The following is a 22,250-nucleotide window of genomic DNA, read 5'->3' as shown; positions in this document are numbered from 1 at the left end:
GCTTCTCCCTCCTCCTGTGTCTCTGCCTCTCTCTCTCTCTCTCTCTCTCTCTCTCTCTCTCTCTATGTCTATCATGAATAAATAAATAGATCTTAAAAAAAAAAAAAGTTAGTTGCTTTATTTTTTCTAACTCTAAATGGCTCAAGGGGAGAGGTCATGGTATTTATCGCATGTTTCCAGTGTGCTATGATGGCCCATGGGAGGGTCTAAGGAAAAACATGCCATTGAACTGATAAATGAAAACTTATTCGGGTAACCAGTTTTACCCTTAGACTGTGAATTTACTTTTAAAATTAAAATGCCCTTGTAGTTACTTCAGTACTCAGTGAGGTGGGGGAGCACCCCTTAACCCAACTCTTTGTTTTGCATGGCAATATTGGTGGAACAAGATGGGTGGGGATGGCTGGGAGGTGACAGAGAAAACATGCAGCTCTTCTCAATGGTCATGTCCAAACCCATGGCTGTTGGCCCAAAGACTATCTCCAAGTTTGATCCCTCCTGGCCTACCTTCCATATTAGGATTCATCACCCACTCACCTCTCTGGGTGCTGGTTTATGCAGACTTCCTATATGAATAGGTGGTTTGGGTCTCTGAAGTTTCTCCCACTGCCTTGCCTGTGTTCACGCATGTGCTCTCTACAGGTCTGCATTAATTACCAGTATTGCTTCCAGTCCTGATACAGGGCCATGAAGTCTGGCACTGTAGAACAGGAAGCAAAATAGGCAGAGCAGACCATTAACTGGTGTGCTGGGGTCTCCACCTTCCTCATCCTCTTGTCTTGGCCTCTTGAGCCCAGATGTGGCCTTGAGCTCAGATTGAAATCCTGGGGAGTCTTAGAAGGCAGGAGGATGGGGCAGCCTGGATGGCTCAGTGGTTTAGCGCTGCCTTCAGCCCAGGGCCTGATCCTGGAGACCTGGGATCGAATCCCATGTTGGGCTCCCTTCATGGAGCCTGCTTCTCCCTCTGCCTGTGTCTCTGCCTCTCTCTCTCTCTCTCTGTGTGTCTCTCCTGAATAAATAAATAGAATCTTAAAAAGAAGAAGAAAAGAAGAAGAAGAAGAAGAAGGAGGAGGAGGAGGAGGAGGAGGAGGAGGCGGCAGGAGGATGGGTCCAAAGACACACTCCTGGAGTGGTGGCATCAGATCTGTAGGTGACCCCTATGACAACTGGAGCTCTTCTGTGCCTCCCTTAAGGAAGCAGCCTCTCATGGGGGAAGCATGGTTGGGAGCTGGGTCCACTGTCTGTTCTCATTGGCTCTTCATCTAGTTCTACTTAGCAGTTTTAACAAAAATCTTTGCCCAAAAGCTGTCTTTTTTTTTTTTTTTTTTTTAATTTATGATAGTCACAGAGAGAGAGAGAGAGGCAGAGACACAGGCAGAGGGAGAAGCAGGCTCCATGCACCGGGAGCCCAATGTGGGATTCAATCCCGGGTCTCCAGGATGGTGCCCTGGGCCAAAGGCAGGCGCTAAACCGCTGTGCCACCCAGGGATCCCCAAAAGCTGTGTCTTAATTGACTTTGTTGCATGCAGGATTTTGCTGCTTTATTTCTGCTGATCTTTCAACCCTCCAAGTTCCCAAATTCTGGATTCCCTGTTAATCTTTCATCCCTTCTTGAAAACCAGCTAATCATCTTCTAAACCTTTTTCTGTCTTGTGGAACATTGTCAAATGCCTGTAGTAATAATCAAGATACACTACTAAACATCCTGTTTCACAGCCTCTTCACTTGAATCTACAAGTTCATTAGGTACCTAAACCTTCCAAATGATCACAAATGACAGCTTTTCAAATGTTGCACCACCGCGACATGTAGGCCACCATTTTTTTCAGCTTCCAGTAAAATTTTCCTCACTACCCTTTACCCAACTCCAAAGCCAATACCACATATTGTAATGTTTTCTTTTTCCTTTCCCTTTTTCCTTTGGTATGGCAGCATCTCAATTCCATGTAGCAATTTCTGTATCTGCTTTGCTGGAGTAATAAACGTACCACACAGAAGAAAAAAACTAAAGAAAAGAAAGCTAAAAATCCATTTTATTTGACAATAATATTGAATTAAAACCAGCTTTTTATTGGTTAATATTTGCTTGGTTTATCTTTTGCCATCCCTTTATTTTCATCTGTTTTATATCATTGCTTCAAGGCTTATTCTTCTCTTATACAGTATCTAGCTGCATTTTGATTCAGAGATCTAACTGGAAGTATTAATTTGTAATTAATATATTAAATCTATATTTATTGAGATTAATGATATATTTTGGCTTTTTTTTCCCTGCCATTTAAGAAAAAATTTCTATCCCAGAATTCTCATTATAGGAATCTTGCCTCGTCTTTTCTTTTTTTAAAGATTTTATTTATTTATTCATGAGAGACACAGAAAGAGAACAAGGCAGAGACACAGGCCGAAGGAGAAGCAGGCTCCATGCAAAGAACCCGATGCAGGACTTGATCCCAGATCTCAGGGATTATGCCCTGAGCCAAAGGCAGATGCCCAACCACTGAGCCACCCAGGCAATCCCTTTTATTTTTTTTTAATCCCATATCTTTTATCTTTCTGGCTATGATCTAGGAGACTTCCTCACTTCCATATTCCAAATCACTAAAATCTACTTCAGACTAGAGTTGCGGAACATGAAACTGTTTATCCACAGTTTAGAATTGGCCCCTCAGCAACAGGTACCCACAACTCACATTTCAGTCATCTGTCCCTTTTTCCTTCAGTGTCATCCCTTTTAGTGTCTGGGACCAGGATCACAGGCAGCTGACACCTTTGGCTTCTTCTTTTCATTGTCTATGTGAATAATAAATTGTCTAAATCTAAAAGTGGCCCATTATATCTTTACTGGTTGAATCAATCAGGTCTTGGCCTTGCCTTGATTCCCATGCATGAACATGACAGATACTGTCTGTGGATTTCCTCCATGGTAATAAAAGTTTTAGTTTTCTTACATTTTCCCTTCTTTCATGTTCCTGTATAAGTACAATATGATTTTTAAAAATTAAATCGGTAGTCAATGTCTATTTTATTATGACTGTAAATTTTATTTACTGCTGAACAATATTACAAATTATATTCCTTCCAACTTTTTGGGTTTTTTTGTAGTTAACAGTTGCCATAGTTTTTCTTTTGCTTAGTTTCTTTTTAATAACTATTGCTAATATTTAAAGAATGTTTTCTAGGTATCTGTTAAGCATCTAGTGATGTTTCTTTCCAAATGTCCAAATATATCAAATAATCTATGACTATCTTTCCTGTCATCCACCCCTGGAGGTCTCCCTTTTATGCCCTCTGTCATCTTGCTTCAATTTGGTTGGGTTGCTCTTTATACCTGGGACTCAGGAGTCATCTTAGGACTTCCTTTTATCAGTCTTATCCTTTGGATTGTTTCTCTGTTTTCTGGCATCCCGTTGTTCCCAGTTCTTGGCTTAGTCTTTCATTTCACTGAATCATATCCTTCACTATCTTCCTAAGAAAAGGTGTGTGGGAGGTACAAATTTTGAGTTCTTACGTATCTGAAAATATCTTTATTTCACACTTGTCCTTTATTTGGATAAGTATAGAAGTATAGGATAAAAATGATTTTCACTCAGAACTTAGGGTGCCCAACACTACTGTCCTCCAGCATCCTGCACTGCTGTTGAGATGTCTGATTCCACAGCTTCTTACACCTTCATACGCAACATGATTTTTCTCTCTAGAAGCTATTAGGTTATGTCTTTTATCCTGGCATTCTGAAATTTAAAATTATTGCCTTGGTATTTTTCCTCCATTCTCCTAAACATTTAGAGGATACCTTTAATTTGGAGATTTCTGTCTTTTACTTCCAGGAAATTTTCTTACATTATTACTATAAAAAAAAAAAATAATTTCCTATATTTTGTTTTCTGAAACTGAATACTGATGTCAGAACACCTTAAATAATCCTCTAAAACTCTTTTCTCCAAAACTAATTTTCACTGATGTTTTTATTCCACTTTCTGGGAGATTTCTTCAACTTTATTTTTCTGCCCTTTTATTGAATCTTTTAATTTATCTATCACATTTTAAATTTCAAATTGTTTTTGCTCATCCTCTGATGATTCCTTTTTCAAACTACCCAATTCTTTTTGCATGGAAGTGCATCTTCTTTTAGATCTGAGGCCATTAATTAAAGGGATATATAAAAAATATTTTCTTCTCTTCATCTGTTTCCTCTGAGTTCATTTTATGTTTTTAATGTTTGTTTTGCTTTGGTCTCTTTCTTTCATGTGGGTTGTTTCCTGCAAATTTGTGGTGATCCTGGGCTATACAGTTCTTTAAAACACAGAGGCATCAATGTGGAGATGCAAGAGGGATTTATTTGACTGGCAGGCTTCACTCTTAGGCCATTTCACTGGGAGATCATTTCATTGAGAGAAAAGTCATTACTTAGGGGATTTCTCTCTGGAGCTAGTAAATATTTTCCAGTGAAGAATCCTCCAGTCTTCTACCCAGGGGACATATACCTGTCAGTCTCTTTCTGGGTATGGGGTAACGGAAGAAGTCTGGCAGAGGGTCCCAATATTAACCAGTGAACTTACACTCGATTTCCCTGTTTACAGCCAGGCAGCTGCATTTCTACTGTTGCTGGAATCACTGAACTTGGAGATTCTCTGTTTCAATTTCTCTAGAGAAAAAAACCCTCTAGTCTCTTGTAGGGACATAATTGTCTGACTGTATGGGATTAAGAGGGGATTTAGAGTTGTCATTTCTCCACATATCTTTTCCAACCAATTCCCTAGTGTTTAGCCCATGCTTCAAACCCACTTTTGCAAAATCCTCTGCCTCTGAGTTCCCCATCTCTCTGGGCTGTACTGGTAGAACCTGCTTCATCATCCCCATCAGTTCCCTCTCCAGGCCTTTCTGAGTCTTAGTTTTACTTACTCTATTAATTCAGTTACCTCTCCTTCAGTCACTTTCAATCATCCCCAGATGCTGAACTGACTCTCTTGTCTAGATTTGTCTTTGTCTAGACAAAGTTCTCAGAAGCCACTTTGGCTGCAGTGAGAGATGAAAGTATCTGTTTAATGGTGTGTTCCCATATTACCACATACCACATTGCCCAAGGAAACACTGCTATAAATAGTACTTGGTCTCCTCACCAGTCCACCACAGCCTAGTTAACCCAGATGTGATGGGACTTAGTAGGATGAGGAGAAAGCAGAAGAACAGATAAAGCAAGGAGAAGAAAGGAAGAAGAATGGTGGGGAAAGGATTGTAATATTAATAATAATGTTTATGGGATCCCCGGGTGGCGCAGCGGTTTGGCGCTTGCCTTTGGCCCAGGGCACGATCCTGGAGACCCGGGATCGAATCCCACATCGGGCTCCCGGTGCATGGAGCCTGCTTCTCCCTCTGCCTGTGTCTCTGCCTCTGTCTCCCTCTCTCCGTGTGACTATCATAAATAAATAAAAATTAAAAAAAATAATAATGTTTATAATCAATGACTTTCATAATTGCATGTGCAAAAAACTTCCAATTCATGGTCTCACTTATCCATTAATTATAACAACTCAAAGAAGCATACTCACTTAAACTATCTTATATGTGAAATTGGCTTTTGTGGGGTCTAGATTCAGGGATAGACACATGACATGAGCTGGGCCAATGAGAATTGGCCCTGGGATTATTACTAGAAATATTGAAAAAGAAGCATGTTCTCTTTTTCTTTGGATTGTAAAATAAGTATCAGTGGGTGTTCAGTATATCTAGTTATTTGTTTGTTTGCTTTTCCTCTATATGCATAGAGGAAGCTCTGAAGGAATATTCCAAAATGTTAACATCGATTAATTTTTGGTGGTGGGATAACTGGTAATATTTATGTATTTATTTTTAAAAATAATTTAATTATTTATTAATGAGAGACACGGAGAGAGAGAGGCAGAGATACAGGCAGAGGGAGAAGCAGGCTCCATGCAGGGAGCCTGATGTGGGACTTGATCCTGGTACTCCGGGATCACACCCTGAGCTAATCCACCCAGGCATCCCAATATTTATGGCTTTTAGCATTCGCTTTGTGCAATGGTAGTATCGTAACCAATGAAGTTTATCCGAGGCGCAATTATTGCTAATATGGCTTTTACCATTTACGTATTATTTATATTTTCTATAAAGTAGTATATTACATTTATATTAACATGAATTTTTCTGTTATAAATTACTGTTTTTAATTATAATATATTTATGTTATAAAATAATATAAATACATAGTAATATATTTACTATCTTTGTAGTATATTATTATATAAATAATAGATGAATGTAATTTTTACACTAATGTAAGACAGAAGTGCAAATACCCATTTATTCCTTTCTTTGGTTACTGCCTTAAACCCAATTCCCTATGGCTGGCAGGACATGCATGCTTGATCCCATGATGATCGAATTTCCTAGAACAACTTTTTCAAAATTGAATATTTTACCTTATCAAACTAAAGTATTGAGAAAAAAGAAAATTGTCAACTAAATTTTAGCAACTAAACATTTAGCAACTAAAAGGTTCTACTGGTTTGTCCATATCCCAGCAGACCTTGAGGCTACTAACAGAACAAAGTTGAAAGGTGGGGAGACCCTGCTCTCCCAGAGGGGTTCTCACTCCACTCTGGGTGGGCTGTGGCAGGGGGTTTAGGGGTAGATGTGCCAGTTTTACATGACTTTGTGGTCTTTTCGGAAAGAGCTCAGTGGGCTTGTCACTGGCTTTGATGGTCTCAGTAGCCCCACCAGAGAGAGGAACAGATCACAACCCCCTAACAGAAAAGGAACAGCCCGGGGCCTGGCTCAACCCTTCCCTGGCTTTCCTCCTCTAGGGTTTGTGAGTCCTCCTGGGAATCCCACACTGACAAGGAGGCCCTCCCAGCTGGCTAGGACCTCAGTCCTCTTTTCCACAGCCCAAAGGGGCCCCTCCCACAACTCCCCAAGGCACAGCTAAAGCCAGGCTGCAGCATTTAACAAAACTCCCCCTAAACCCTAAAGAGATAGGAAAATACCTTCTACAATTAAGATGCAGGGCCCCTAACTTCACATCATACCGAATTGCTTTGTCTCTTTTCTAGAATAGATTGAAATTTTATCCTTGCGTAACCCAAAGACCTATTAAAATATTTTCCTGAAAACAAAAGGGATTATTCCCACCAGAGCAATCTGCTTCCCCCTCCGCAGGAGACAGAGGAACTGGTATAAACCCCAGCCCATGCAGTTTCCAATAGCTGTTTGGCCCCTTTTCTTGCCATTGCTGCTTCCAGAAACAGCAGCGCCCACTTTCTGTATGCTCCGCTGTCTGCCTGTTTGGAAACAAGTCTGACTCTGAAAGAGGGCAGGGATTTGGCTGGCTGGGGACTATGGACTATGCCAGAGACCCAGGAGAGGGGCAGCAGGCCAGTGGCCAAAGAAACCACCAGTGTTCCCGAGACTGGGGCTTTAAATCTTGGAGTCAGATGTGGGGAGGGAGCGCTCAAGGTGTCAGCTAGCCAGGAACTCCGGGATCTCTGGTGACCTCTAAATGTAAAGGAGGCACCTGGAACAGATGACCTCTCCTGGCTCTTCCTGCTCCAAAAGTCTCCTTAGCTCAGTGAGGTCAGTGAGGCAAGGGACTTGTTCCCCAGTTGTAGGTTTCCACTGGGCTCTTCCCAGTTTGCTTCAGTGCTGCCAGAGTGCAGCCCTCCCACCCCAGAGTGCCTACACCGCCCTCCTCCCCTCCCAAGGCTTCTTAGCTTAAGATAACAGTCTTTTGTTCTCCCAGTGACTCCACACCCAAGGGGAGAGGGTATGAGGAAATCTTAGGAAAGTGTATCCTATCTGATGAAGGTAAGAGGCTGCTCCTCTGCTCCGTGCCTTCCAGGGGAGTTTGTTCTCAAGGGCCCCCACCCAGTTCAGGAGGTGTTTCTGGGCTTGGCTTCCTGGCAGGGGAAGCTCAGAGGCACTGGGGGCGCAGAGGGTGGCAAAATACCTTGGCCCATAAATTTTCATCTTGGGGATACATTAGGGATTTTTTTCGCCAGAGAATCCTCCAAGGAGAAGGTGGGTGTCTTCTAGTGGCTTCCCACCAGACCCCTGATTGGGTCTAAACTTCTTAGCATGGCATCCAGGACTCTGCAGAATCTTGCCCCAGCTTTCCTTGCCAATCCCAACTTCTGCTATCTCTCCTCAGACCCGCTGGGCTCTAGTTACATGGAACTACAGTTATTCCCCTGAAAATGTTATGCATTTTCACACCTCTGTGACTACTTTGCATATACTATTTCCTCTGTCTGGAGTGCCCCCCCTGCCACTTCTCTTTGAACTCCTACTCATTCCTCAAGACCCTGTTCAAAAGTCAGAGGCCTCTTCAAAGCTTGCTTGACTCCCCAGACAGGATTGGTTGCTCTGTGCTCCAAGGCATAGGGTTCCCTTTCCTGGCTCATCACTCAGTAAGTACTTATTAGGATTTGCATGTTTATCTTACTCTAGTCGCTCCTTCAGGGCAAGGACTATGTCATTCACCTTTGTAAATCCAGTGCAGGGCCCCAATAATTCCTCAGGCAATATCTGTGTAAGAATGAACACCCAATACCGTTTCTGCTGGATTTGTGGTATTTTTGAGTGGCATTAAGAGAACACTTCTGTCACCATGGGTCTCCCTGGCCCATAGTGCCATCTCTCCAGACAAAGGTAATATATTTGTGAATCTGAATATTCACACAGCATCAGTACAGCAATCCTCAGGTAATTTTACATCTGATTTTATTTTATACATTAACTCTCTGGGTGATTATTATAGTTACCATCATAAGATGAAGAGACTGAGATGTCAGGTGATTAACATTGTGTTCAAGGTTAGAGTACCTACAGAGCAAAGCTGGGACTTAAACCCTGGTATTCTGGCTGCAAGATCCACAAGACCTCTGCCTATACCAGAGATTCTCAGTAAATGGTCTTTGAATCAGAGCAGCAGCATCTTGGATCTTGTTGCAAATGCAAATTATTGGGCCCTGCCCTAGACCTACTGAATCAGAAACTCCTGCGATGGGCCCAGCAGTCTGTTTTCACCAGCCCTGCAGGTGATTCTGTTACATTTTTCAAGTTCAAGAACCCTGGCCTACACTATAACTGTGCCAGCAGCCCAGAGCTGGAGCCAGAGGAGGGCGCTCCAAGGCAAACTTTCACCTCAAAGCAGTCGCGGCAGCTGGGATAGGGCAAGTAGCAGTCAGGGTAGAAGGTAAGAAAAGGCAAGGACTGAGTTAGGAGACAGAGTTCTAATCCCACCAGCTCTGCAATTATTAGTTGAGTGATTCTGAGCACTTCTCTGGGTCTCAGTTTTCTCATCTGTACAATGAGGATGTTGACTAGCTGATCTCAAATTTATGTTCTTTATGTTCTGTTATTCAGCTCTCCTTCTTTGGAATAATATGTTGTCTATGTTAGGAATGGAACGAAGACAGAGTATGAGTGCTCATTTTTAATGGATTTTTCCCATACTTGGAAATCAACAGCCCCAAATTCCAAATGCTTGGACTAGCTACCTTCTCCTCCTTAGGGGCAGAAAGTTCAGAGCAAACATTTGAGTCGACTCATGAAACTTTATTAGGCGAAAAAATAGAAAACTGTCTGATGGTATTGGTTTGGAGCCCTTCCACTGAGACTCCTCCACATGGGCCTTCCCCCCTCGCTGATCCCTCTCCTGTTACCTGCTTCCCCACTGTGACTCTCCCATACCCTCTTGCTCACAGGACCATCTCCCTGTTCCGCTAGTGAGCCTGTGTACATTTCCTACCCCTTTTCATGGGGCTGCCCAACTCATAGGCTCTCACTTACCCAACTTTTTTGAGGAAGGTGAGGTATGATGTGTCAGGGTGACTTACTAGGTGTGCCAGGGACTCGATGGCCCAAGGTGGAGTCCTATGGTCACGCTGAAGCCCTATCTTCCTGGTTTCCTATGGACCTGAGGGCCTTCCCTGGAGCCCCCCCCCATAGTGGATGGGCTGGGCCCATAGGTACCACATGGTACCTGGTGGGGCCCAGTATTTACTGGCAACTGGAAAACCTTTATACATCAGGATGAAAAAAGGAAGATTGTTTCTTGCCCCTTTGAGATGATTATGAAAATTTGAGACAAGTAATTGTACTGTAAAAGTAGAACCCTGAATCAGAGAGGTGGGTAGTCAGCAAGAGTGCATGATTGAACTCTCAAGTCTGGGGGGCTATGAGAAGGTGGGCAATTTTAAAAACCAGCCAAATAGTATGTCACCTTTGGCATAATCACATGTGCCAGATAAATGGCCTGAGTGTCAGTATCACACTCAGACTTTCAGTGTGAGTTTTCCAGAGTCCAGGAAAAGCTTAAAATGCAGGATGTCAGGTGTTGCCAAGTCCTTAGGTTAAAAGCCAAAGAAGGTGATTATTAAACAGGGCCCCAGAAAGGACAGGAGCTTACTGAGGCTGTACTCCTCGGCTGCAGGTAGCTCAGTGAAGCTGGATCCCTCCTAGATTGGGCATCAGTGGAATCATGCAGGTTAGTAAAGAATACGTATATTCTCCAAACTCACCAAGTATACATGAAGTATTTTTGGTTTTTATATGTTAATTGTGCCTAAGTGTTTTTTTTTTTTTTAAAGAACGTGTGTGAATTTGTGTGCAGTTCTAATGTACCCTTTAAATCAGCACACCTCGTCAGTAGTGGCTGATTTCCACTCAATTCCCTTGAGTCCCGTGTGAACACTTTCTGTGGATGGCTACTCCTTTCCACTCCATTCTGAGCCCTGTCAAAGGGGCCCTGATAGTTGAAGTGCAATCTGGAAACTGCCAGTCTGCCTCAGTGGTCCTGGCACCTCCCAGGATCCAGGGGGCTTGAGGGCCTGGGCAGATCCAGGCATAGTGTCATCTCACTGGGACTGCTTCAGAATGGGTCCCTCCTCTCTATCACAATCTGTTCCTGCCCCAACTCAGCCTGATGTTGGCCTGTTCTCCTGTGAGATCTCCCTCTCCTCCTCTTCTGCATATGTTCAGAAGGTGTGTCAGCTTCACTCTTTAGAATCTTCTAAGCATCCTACTTGCCAGCTTATGTGACTTCTGAACATTCATTTCTGGTGCTGTCTTCCATCCGCAGGTTGGCCAAGTCGGAACACCGTGGTTCTTTAGCTGTTCCTGAAGTGGTGCTGGAGCAAGGAGGTGTGGGCCAGAGTCAGAATAAGCTGATGCAATCTAGCTGTGTGGGCCCCCTTCCACCCACTCCACCCTTCCCCCTGCAAATTATGTTACTTCCCTGGGCCTCACTTTTATCATCTGTCAAAGGAAAATGTTGATTCAGATGCCCTCTCAGGTTCTCCTGCTCTAACATTCTGAAATCCTGGAGCCCAACCTGCCTAAAACAGAAGGCTCCGATCTGAGGTCCTGCCCATGACCCCACCCATGCCCAAGTGGAGCTGGAAGGGAGCACATGCAGTGTCAGGACAGTGGGGAGGACTCTGGGCCAGTTGAGCACTTGCCTTTCATGGACTAAAGTTTAAGGAGCGCCTGTTGGGTGGGACCTGGCTGGAAGGAATGAGCCAGCCTCCCCCAGATTTCCCCCTGCCTGAGTGCTTGCCTCATAGACTGTTACTTCACCCTCCTTACCACTTCCCAGGGCGGGGAGGGGAAGGGCAGATGGGCAGAAGCTGATGCAATAGAAGACAGGTGCAAGCCTGTGTGGTTCTTCGAAGACAGAGCAAAGGTCAGCTGGGCCGGCCCACCTAGGCTGCAACTGCAGAGTTTCTCCCTTCCTTCCCTTCCTTCCTTCCTTCCTTCCTTCCTTCCTTCCTTCCTTCCTTCCTTCCTTCCTTCCTTCCTTCCTTCCTTCCTCCTTCCTTCCTTCCTATATATATTTTTTTGGAGTTTGATTTGCCAACATTTAGCATAACACCCAGTGCTCATCCCGCCAAGTGCCCCTCTCAGTGCCCATCACCCAGTCACCCCATCCCCCTGCCCACCTCCCTTTCCACTACACCTTGTTCGTTTCCCAGAGTTAGGAGTCTCTCATGTTCTGTCTCCCTCTCTGATTTTTCCCATCCATTTTCTCTCCTTTCCCCTTTATTCCCTTTCACTATTTTAATATTCCCCAAATGAATGAGACCATATAATGTTTGTCCTTCTCCGACTGACTTACTTCACTCAGCATAATACCCTCCAGTTCCATCCACATTGAAGCAGATGGTGGGTATTCGTCGTTTCTAATGGCTGAGTAATATTCCAGTGTATACATAGACCACAGCTTCTTTATACATTCATATTTCGATGGACACCGAGGCTCCTTCTTCAACCTTGACTCTCTCTTGGAATGGAGTTTACTCTCTGGTGTCAGAGCCAATAGTTGATACTATTGGTTAGAGTCTCTTCACATCCATTCACTTGTGGTGTTCTAACCTGCAGAGAACATCCTTGCCATGCTAGTACACACACACACACACACACACACACACACACACATGCACACACGCACACACGCACACACACATGCACCTGCCTGGTGGGGGCATCCGGAAGTGAGATAGTTGTTCTGAGTATGTGCTCCCATTGCTCTTCTGAGAAAGTAGGGTCAGTCAGAAGGATGAGAGAGTGTCAGAAGATCTGGAAAATTCCTATGTAGCCAAAGTATCAAAATAGGCCTAGGCAATGCCATTTCTATTCAAGACCCTATGTATCAAATAAATGAGACTCTGAGCTACTTGCCTATCTCCCAGGGATCTGCATGCCTTGGACACAATATAACTCTTTTAATCTTTAATTTTTTTTTTAATTTTTATTTATTTATGATAGTCACAGAGAGAGAGAGAGAGAGAGAGGCAGAGACACAGGCAGAGGGAGAAGCAGGCTCCATGCACCGGGAGCCCGATGTGGGATTCGATCCCGGGTCTCCAGGATCGTGCCCTGGGCCAAAGGCAAGCGCTAAACCGCTGCACCACCCAGGGATCCCCATCTTTTAATCTTTAAAATTAAAACAAAGTCTGCAAGGGGAAAAAAAACAAGGTGCATCAAATCCTTTATCAAGTCCTTGACAGAAGGAAAAATTACTAAATATTACACTCAAACTAGCTTGATAATGAGTAACTATAGTTTCATGATAAATGAAAATAAAAGAACATTGTCTTACTAAACTCAGCTTCAAGGCTGCACATTCTGCTCACTAGGCTCAAGAAGTATAGTCTAAGTACATTTAGGCCTTATGTGACTCATAATCATCATAATTTACTTTGCATTTATAATGTGCCAGACATTGTGCTGAGCAATATACATGAATTCTCACATATTATCCTCAAATCCTAGGAGTTGGAGTCTATTATCATCCCTTTTTACAGGTACAGAAATTGAGGCACAGATACTTAAGTAACTTTGCTTAAGGACACAGAGCTGTTAAGCGGTTGAGATGTTAATCTGGTTCCCCTGACTCTGAGCTGTTTTTTTCTTCTTCTCATAAGCATCTGGAAAACTTACCTATGCAAATAAAGGATTTAAGTGAGATAGAATCCTTCAAATTATAAAAGGATTCCCCAAAATGTTCTCTAAATTCCAAATTCCCCTATAACTTCAGTCAATAAAATCCACAACTTTATTTTCTAGGAGCTTATTTTATTTCCATATTTTAAGGAACATAGTTTTTGAATATAACAGACTTTAGCTCTTTGGGGGTCACTACCAAACTTCTCATCAAATTAGTTAATTCCAATATGATTAATGCTGGTAACAGTTGATTTATTTTCTAATGGGTATTGAGTAACTGAATTTAGAAAGGAGCTTTGGCAAGGTAGTTTATAATTTAAGTATGAATTTTATAATTATACATTTGTATATCTTCACACATAATCAAATTTAATCAAATAAATAGCCTGAAAGAGTGAAATTATGGCGTTATCACAGTGTAGCAGGAGTTGGGGGCTTTCTTCTTGAATCAGCCATCAACTTGATTTATAGATGTTTTATCTCATTAACCTTTATGTCATAGAGCTAATTGGTGATGCTGGGAACTGCAAAACACAGTTTTGCAGCCATGTAGCTCTTTCACTCCATTGTGTACCAAATTAAACTGGACCCAATTATTCTGAATCATAGAAGCCATCTCTGGAAAAACTTTGCCTCCTTTATTTCAAATGGTTTACTGGAATGAGAAACAAACTTGATGTAAACCATGTTTTTTCTCTTTTGGTCACACACTATTTTATATCAAAACCTTCTGAGTCCTTCAAAAGCTCTTCCCAGAGAGGCAAACATATGCAGATTGTTCTGACCTATCCCTGTTTGGGTAAAGTTGTCCTGGGACCCCATGGTGGGTCCTGAGGATTTTACTGATGGCCTTGCATGTGCTGATGGGCATCAAGGCAGCTATACCTTGAAGGTATAGCTCCCTTCAAGGCAACTCCATTTGAAGGGCTACCATCATAAGGATGGAGAAAGTTCCTCAGGTTCTCACAGTGCTCTCAACATTTTTTTGCTCCTGTTCCCCATTTTTACTTTTGGGATTGAGCCCGGGAGGCACAGGTACTTACAGCCTTTCTCCCCCACTAGCCTTCTTTGAGAGGATTCAGAGCTGCTTGGCCTCCCATTCTTGTGGCTGGATTAAGGTGATGGCTAGGATGGATGGACAATGAGAATCCATAGGCTGTATTGATTTATACAGGAAAAAGTATGAAGCTACTTTCTGGAGAGAGAATGCACTGGGTGTAGCTCTCAAGTGGGATTTTGAGTGAGAAAAATGGCCACTTCTTCAAGAAGCTTAGCAAAGATTTATGCTTTAAGGCATTTGGAGTTCAACTTGTGTTTCTTTTTAAAATATTTATTTATGAGAGAAAGTACACAAGTGGGGGGGAGGGGTAGAGAGAGAGGGAGAGAGAGAATCTCAAGCAAGCTCCACACTGAGCTCAGAGACTGACTTGAGGCTTAATCTCATGACCATGAGATCACAACCTGAGCCAAAATCAAGAGTCAGCCACCTAACTGACTGAACCACCCAGGTGCCCCAACTTGTGTTTCTTTTGAATACACATGAAGATGGACCTTCATCAGGGAGGAAGAAGGCTCAGGTTTATTCAAATTACATTTCAAGTCATTTTCTGAGAGTGGAAACTGGTTTGAGTAGAAAAATCCAAGACAGTGGCTTACAGTGGGGTTTTCTGAATTTGCATGGGCTTAGAACAGGACTGTGAAGTGTGGGAAGTTGTAAGAGAGGGGCCTGTGGGAAGATATATTATCAGGTGGAGGCCCTTCACCTTCCTTAGATTTGTGAGTGAAGCTGAGGTTTCCTTTGGGAGTGATTTCACATGAAGAGTAAACCTCAGACTACTAAGTCTGAGTAAGTAGTAAGTAGTAGTAGTAAGGTGACACCAAATGTCAATTTCTTTTCTTGGTTTAGTTTAAAAATGGACTGGATTGTTAACATACAGAAGAATTTTTCTGTGGGTTCTTGCTCCTTAAATGCCAAACTGATGTTCTAATGCCATTTGACATGTCTCTTGGGTGAATGACTCAACCCCAACCTCATGGACCCTCCACAGGCTCTCCTTCCCTCAGGGGTGCAGGTGTGTCCCCACCTCAGTTGGAGGCCAGGAAACTAACCACAATCTCCTGGCTCTGAGACTGGAGGCTCCTGCCTTGGAGGCAAAAGAGGGTGTGAAACACAGGCAGGCAGGATCCCAAACCACAGAAGCTCAAGTTAGGTCATCTTTGTGAACATGACAACTTGCTATCTTTCTCAGTCAACAACAACAACAAAAAACACATAGACTCATTAAAAAATGGCTTGGAAAGACAGAATTTGCATGACTTTGGTGACTTGCCATTGAGCGCTATTCCAAAGCAACAGAGAACTAATTAGCCAGTCCTTTTCACGAGCCAAGAAAAGTGCATTGGTACATTCATACCAGTTTGTTGCAGGGACCGTTGAGTACCAGAGTTTAAATCACTTGTCTGGTAGCCAGTGAGTGCAATGTCTGATTTCTTGTTCCCTCTTCATATGTACCCAGCAACTTGGGGGACTCTGTGCTCTAGGGGAACTATTTCAAAGCCCTTGGAGAGGTTGCAGAGACACTCATGGAATTGTCCCTCTGTAGGACTGGGCTCATTGAGGCAGTTAGAAATTAGGTTGAAGATCAGGTTAGTTAGGAGATAGCAGTGATGGAAAATTATTCTTCTTCTGAAAATAGTTATTCATGGGAACTTTGCCATGACTGGTATGGCCATTAATATGGTCATTTCACTTTGCCTTAAACATGGGATCCAGTCCAGGGTGAAGGGAGATGAACCCTTAGGAATGCACAATGACTATTTACCCAGTTTACTTGTGGGAATCAACCAAATGAAGTGACTTGAGAAAAACAACACTGCTTTAAAAAGCATTCTCCTGTATTCACAGTATATTTAGAATAATCATTAGGAAATAGGGGCTGGTATTTTGAGGAATCTATCAAAAATCTTCAGCCCAATTTGTTGCTAGGGCAGAGTAAGAATAAATTTACTTCACTGAAATCCTAACTGCTACTGTCAGGGTTAACCAGAAAGTCTGGATAATGCTACACATAGAAAATACAAACACACTAAAAAAAAAAAAAAAGAAAAGAAAAAAAAAGAAAAAGAACAAACAGAAATGTTTTCTTTTCTAGACTGGCACCCCTGAAGACTAGGAATAATAATCATTTCAAATATGAGTTATTAATCCATTCCTCTAAGGCCAGTTAATAACAAATACTGTTTGTTCTTTGTAGGATTTAACATTTGCCCAAACTACTTATAGCACATGGAATTTGGTCTTAACCCACAGAGCCACACTGGTTGCCTTTGACCCTGGCATGTATCTTACTGACATCTATTTTGAGCAGAGGAAATAGAGTAATAGAGTTGATGGTGAGTGTACTTAATTCTTCCCATGACAAACGTGTTTCAGGCAGCTTCATGGAATTACTCCTACTGGGCCTGGGGTTTCTCTGGCTACCTACCTCCCCACTGGTTGGTTCAGTCCCTGATTCCTATAGCAGATCTACTTAAGAAGGCTGGTGTATTTTCCTGGTTGCACTATTCTGTAGCCTTTTAATTGCCTCAGATGAGACGACTTAACATGCTCTTGTCTGCTGTGGCCAGAGATCTGCTCTGGGACAGCTTCAGAACCAATCTTTCCTGGGCAGAGGGCCAGACAGACCTTGGCCCTAGTAGTTAGCATCAAGTAATGGTGGTTCCTGCCTCCACTCTGGCCCTTGCCTAACTCCAGAAACTGGACTCTTACATTGTCCATTTACTTTATAAATATTGATTGACACCTGCTCTGTGCCAGACCCACAAGCATGGCAGTAATTAAAACAGATGGAAATCCCTGCCCCTCTGACTGTTTTTTTGTTTTTAAGATTTTATTCATTTATTCATGAGAGACGGAGAGAGAGAGAGAGAGAGGCAGGCTCCATACAGGGAGACTGATGTGGGACTGGATCCTGGGTCTCCAGGATCACGCCCTGGGCCAAAGGCAGGTGCTAAACCACTGAGCCATTCAGGGATCCCACCCCCTCTGACTTCTACTTCAGTTTAAGAAACTGAGTCTTGTTCTACCATTATTATCCCAAATTTCAATTGTGGTTCCCTGGTCAGTAAGGCACTTCTAGAATAGATTTCTCAAGCTTTAATGTGCATGCAAATCACCTGGGGGATCTTGTTAAAATGCAGATTCTGATTCAGTCAGTCTTGGGTGGGGCCTGAGATTCTGCACATTTAACAAGCTCCCAAATGTTACTGCTAGGAAGCTGCTTAGCTTACGCTTTGAGTGGCAAGGAGGTACAGCTAGCAGTCTCAGCACCATCTACAAATTTGTTAGAAATGCAGACCTTCAGGCCTTGCTTCAGACCTATTGGCTCAGAATCTGCCCTTTAACAAGATCCCCAGGAGCTGAGAAACAATAGTTTAGAACAATGACTCCCAAAGCACATGCAACATCAGAAGCTACAGGTGACAGTTATAAAATACCTGTGGGTCTCGTTCGCCCATCTACCGAGTTGTATTACCTGGTAAGGTAGTGAACAACCCAGGCGATTCTGATGGATACCAAGTTTGAAACCTCCAAAGCATTTTCAGAGCTCAAATTTCCGAGCTTCATGGGACTTCACAATGGAAACAACTTTAGAGATGACCTGATGATAATCATCTGAGATCGTGTGCTCCTCTGAGGTTATCCTCACATAAGTCCCAGATAAGAAACTGAGGCCAGGGTTTGCCTGGGTGGCTCAGTGGCTGGGTATCTGCCTTTGAATCGGGGTGTGATCCCAGGGTCCTAGAATCGAGTCCTGCATTGGGCTCCTTGCCAGGAGCCTGCTTCTCCCTCTATGTCTCTGCCTCTCTCTGTGTGTCTCTCATGAATAAATAAAATAAAAATCTAAAAAAAAAAAAAAAAGAAAAGAAAAAGAAACTTGCCCAGGGTCCCATGGTTATAAATGGCAGAGTCTGACCTCCAGCACACTTGAAGTTCTCTTCCTACCACCACCCTGCTTCCTATCCATGGAGGGAATGACTTTTTTTTTAAGATTTTATTTATTTATGCATGAAACACACACACAGAGAGAGAGAGAGGCAGAGACACAGGTAGAGGGAGAAGCAAGCTCCATGCAGGGATCCTGATGTGGGACTCGATCCCGGGTCTCCAGGATCCCACCCTGGGCTGAAGGCGGCAGAATGCCTCTTCTTGACCATGACCCAAACCTTTCCCTCCTCCAGCAGCCAGTTTCAGCCCATTACCTCTAATTCTCCATACCTGCATAGGTGCTTTACTGCCATCCTCTCCCCACCCACATCACCCATCAACTAAACTACACATTTAATTTGTTGACTTTCCCCAAAGACTGTTACTGTCAGCCTTTTGAACTTTTTTTTTTTTTTATTTATGATAGGCACACAGTGAGAGAGAGAGAGGCAGAGACACAGGCAGAGGGAGAAGCAGGCTCCATGCACCGGGAGCCCGATGTGGGATTCGATCCCGGGTCTCCAGGATCGCGCCCTGGGCCAAAGGCAGGCGCCAAACCGCTGCGCCACCCAGGGATCCCTGTCAGCCTTTTGATAATGTTTGCAGTCCTTCTTGGGGACAGGTGGGAAGGGTGTTGTCCTCTGGACTTCCATCCATCTTTCATGAAGGCAGCTAAACTTTCTGCTCTTTGTCTTCCATTTCAGCATCTCTGAGAAGTGTTCTGCAGCTTTTTTGGATGTATGTGAACACCTCCTCTTTGCTTACAGCTTCAAGACTTCATCAGTCTTTCAGATTGGGCACTTTCTCCCCTCCACCCTGCTCAGGGAGGTGCTGCTCACTATGCGAAGTTAAATGGACACCCTTGGAGCTTATGGTCTAAGATTGGGGACCTGGCTCGGCGTCCACATACTCCAGCATAGTACTTTTCAATCTTGATTGTACATTAGAATCTCTTAGGAAGCTGAAAAAACTCGATGTGTGGACAGCACTCAGATTGATTAAATTAAAAACTCAGGGTGGGAGGTAGGAACCAGTAGTTTATAAAGCTCCCCAGGTGATTCCAATGTACAACCAAGGTTGAGGGCCACTGGAAAGTCCAGGTAAAATTGTTTCTAGACCAGTATATGCGCATTTCCTGGAAAAGCTAAGCCGTACCAACCAGGACCTAAGCAGAATACACCTTAGATGATTCCAAAGAGGTCAGAGACCAGAAAATAAAAGAAAAAGAACAGAACAAAATAAAACAAAAGGATCACTAAAGTGAAAAACAAATTTTAAAACAAAGTAGTAAAAATAAAAATAAACTTTTTAGCAGATTCTCAAAGATGTCTATGGCACCTTCCTCCTTCCCTTTCCCCACTTCAGAAAAGGCTCAGTGACCGGTCTAAGATAATAAGTAGGAAGAACTTACCAATTGTCAAGGAAACGCCAAATACATGTGTTAATTTAAATAAATCTGCATTAATATACAGAGCAGAGAAAGTCCCTATTGTTGCTTCATAAATGAAGAGGACATTGGGAGTGTTCTGGTTGGTGGGATGAGAGAGTCCTTACCTCTCCCAATTAGCCAGGCATACCATGTGATTTCAGATGCTGCCAATCTAGGGGTCTGATTGCATCACTTAACTCCCCCACTGCCACAGAACCAGACCCTGACTCCCAACCACAATATCCTAGTTCCTTCGTGACCTAGCTCCAGCCATCCTTTCTAGCTCCTCTCCCTCACTTCTTTAAACACTAAGCTCCAGGAAGATGCTCACTGTCCAGCGTTTAGACATTGTGCTTTTGCTTCTATTCTTTCCCAGGTTCCTTCCATTCTTGGGGTGGACCTGGGTGGGGAGGAAGATTGAAGAGACAGAGGGAATGGCGGATGCATGTTCCCTGAGTACAGAAGGTGCTCAGTTCATATTTGTCAAAGTGAGTAGGGCAGCCACCTTAGGAGCTCTTGCCTGCAGGGTTAGAGGGATGATGTGCAGAGATTCAGAAGCTCTGGCCTTCAGGGGACTTAAATGCCAGTTCGGGGAAGCAAACCAATGAGGAGTGCAGGGAAGTATAATAGGGGTGGAAGGGTGAGTGGAGGGTGAGGAGAGACTTCATCCAGAAAGGGACGAATACTTAGCAGGCCCCAGTGAAGAGAGATGGGACTGAATTAGGAGGTCAAGGTTAGATTATGGAAGGCATTGAGGGCCAACCTGAGGACACCCACCACACAGATTTGAACCCAGCTGGTGCCCCCTGGGCTTGCCAGCCTTTAGTCTCACTCCCTCAGGAAGCCTTTGCTGTAATACCAAGCTGTGGAGGGATAGGGCCTAATTCTGAAGCTGTCTCATCTGCCTGGAGGTGTCTGTACTTGGGAAGGTGCCAGCATTGTGCAGGGAGCCCCAGCCTTCTCCTGCAGAGTCTCCCTCCCTACACTGCCCATGTTCCCAGGCCCCTGGAATAAGTCAGGGAGCCAGAATCACTGACCCCGTAGATAAGAATTGTGACTGTACTTCCCAACCATAAGTCAGGTGGGACATAGGTATGACAGTAAGTTGGACAATGGGATTTCTTGGAACAGTAGAGGAGGAGGGGAATAGCTTCTAGATCTTGGTTTTGAATTCCAGCGCTAAGTGCTAGGAATGCAGTGTTCAGCAATGTAACACAGGCACTGTCTAAAACTCTGCAAAAGTATATGTTCAATAAATGTTCTCCTCCATCTGCTTTCCTGGACTGAGAATCCAGGCTAAATAGCTGTACTTTTCCCCAACTCGGCACATCCCTTCCAAAGAGATGGGTGCCCCTCCCCTAAGGCCTTCATCCCTTCCACTTGGGCTGCCAGGATTCTCTAATTATTCTACACTTTAATAAGGCACAGAGGGCTCATTATGTAGATTCAGGCAAAAAAACCCCACCCACCCAAAAACCCACCCCCAAACCCAAATCATGAATTGCATCTGTATTAATAAACATTTTAATTAATATTATCAACTGCCAACAGAGTGTTACATGTAGATAACAGGTGGATGCAGGTTGAAGTAATGAGACTAGAAAGCCACTGCTTCCTTTCTACTCCATTCAGGAATTTCAAGAAATAGTTCATTTGCTATCTCTTTTTATTTATTTATATATATTTTTAATTTTTTAAGTGGGTTCCATGGTCAGTGCAAAACCCAATGTGGGGCTCAAGCTCATGACCATGAGATCAAGACCTAAGCACAGATCAAGAGTCAGACACTCAACTGCCTGAGCTACCCAGGTGCCCCAATATCTCTCTTTAAAAATTTTTTTTTTATTTAAGTAATCTCTGCAGCCAATGTGGGGCTTGAACTCACAATCCCGAGATCAAGAGCTGCAATCTCTTCCAACTGAACCAGCTAGGTGCCCCACTGCTATCTCTTTTTAAAAACAAGCTTGTAGGAAGGAGCAAGCTTGGGTGGGTGGCTTAGTCAATTAAGTGTCCGACTCTTGATTTCAGCTCAGGTTGTGATCTCAGGCCCCTGAGTTTAGGATCGTGAGATTGAGCCCCACATCAGGCTTCACGCTGGGCATGGAGCCTGCTTAAGATTCTCTTTCACCCTCTGCCCCTCCTGGCTCAGTGCACATTCTCTAAGAAAAAACCCCCAAACTCCCACAAGCTTATAAATTCTCCTGAATGCTAAAACTATTGGTATACCCTTAATATTGTTTGCTATTTAAACATATTTATTAATTAAAATTTGTATGGTACCTCTCATCTCAGACTCATTTATTCGTTCATTCATCAGATTGTCAATAGATGTGGTAGGCACTGTATTAGGCTCCAGGATACAGCAGTAAG

At 43.4% G+C, this 22,250-nt stretch overlaps 1 protein-coding gene and 1 pseudogene across 3 annotated transcripts in view; both read left to right on the top strand.

Annotated features, from left to right (window-relative positions):
* The window catches only part of LOC140601913 (kanadaptin-like), a 103,301-nt gene that overhangs the window by 68,572 nt on the left and 12,479 nt on the right, over nucleotides 1-22,250 (top strand). The window contains exons 14-15 of one of the 3 annotated variants that reach the window (XR_012004996.1): nucleotides 11,099-16,857; nucleotides 19,156-22,161. The exons of 1 other annotated variant lie outside the window; for it this stretch is intronic. Coding sequence is in view for 1 of the 2 variants with exons in the window: in XM_072771358.1 (XP_072627459.1) it covers nucleotides 11,099-11,130 (32 nt within the window). In the remaining variant the exon portion in view is untranslated. Of the gene's footprint in view, nucleotides 1-11,098; nucleotides 22,162-22,250 lie in introns of those variants that run through there. One more of the 3 variants, XM_072771358.1, reaches the window with a different exon arrangement.
* On the top strand, nucleotides 6,029-6,143 carry LOC140602047 (U4 spliceosomal RNA; annotated as a pseudogene).

The sequence above is a fragment of the Canis lupus genome, chromosome 12 (genome assembly GCF_048164855.1).
Source record: "Canis lupus baileyi chromosome 12, mCanLup2.hap1, whole genome shotgun sequence".
NCBI classification, from domain to species: domain Eukaryota; kingdom Metazoa; phylum Chordata; class Mammalia; order Carnivora; family Canidae; genus Canis; species Canis lupus.
This window is presented reverse-complemented; position numbering and strand designations above follow the sequence as displayed.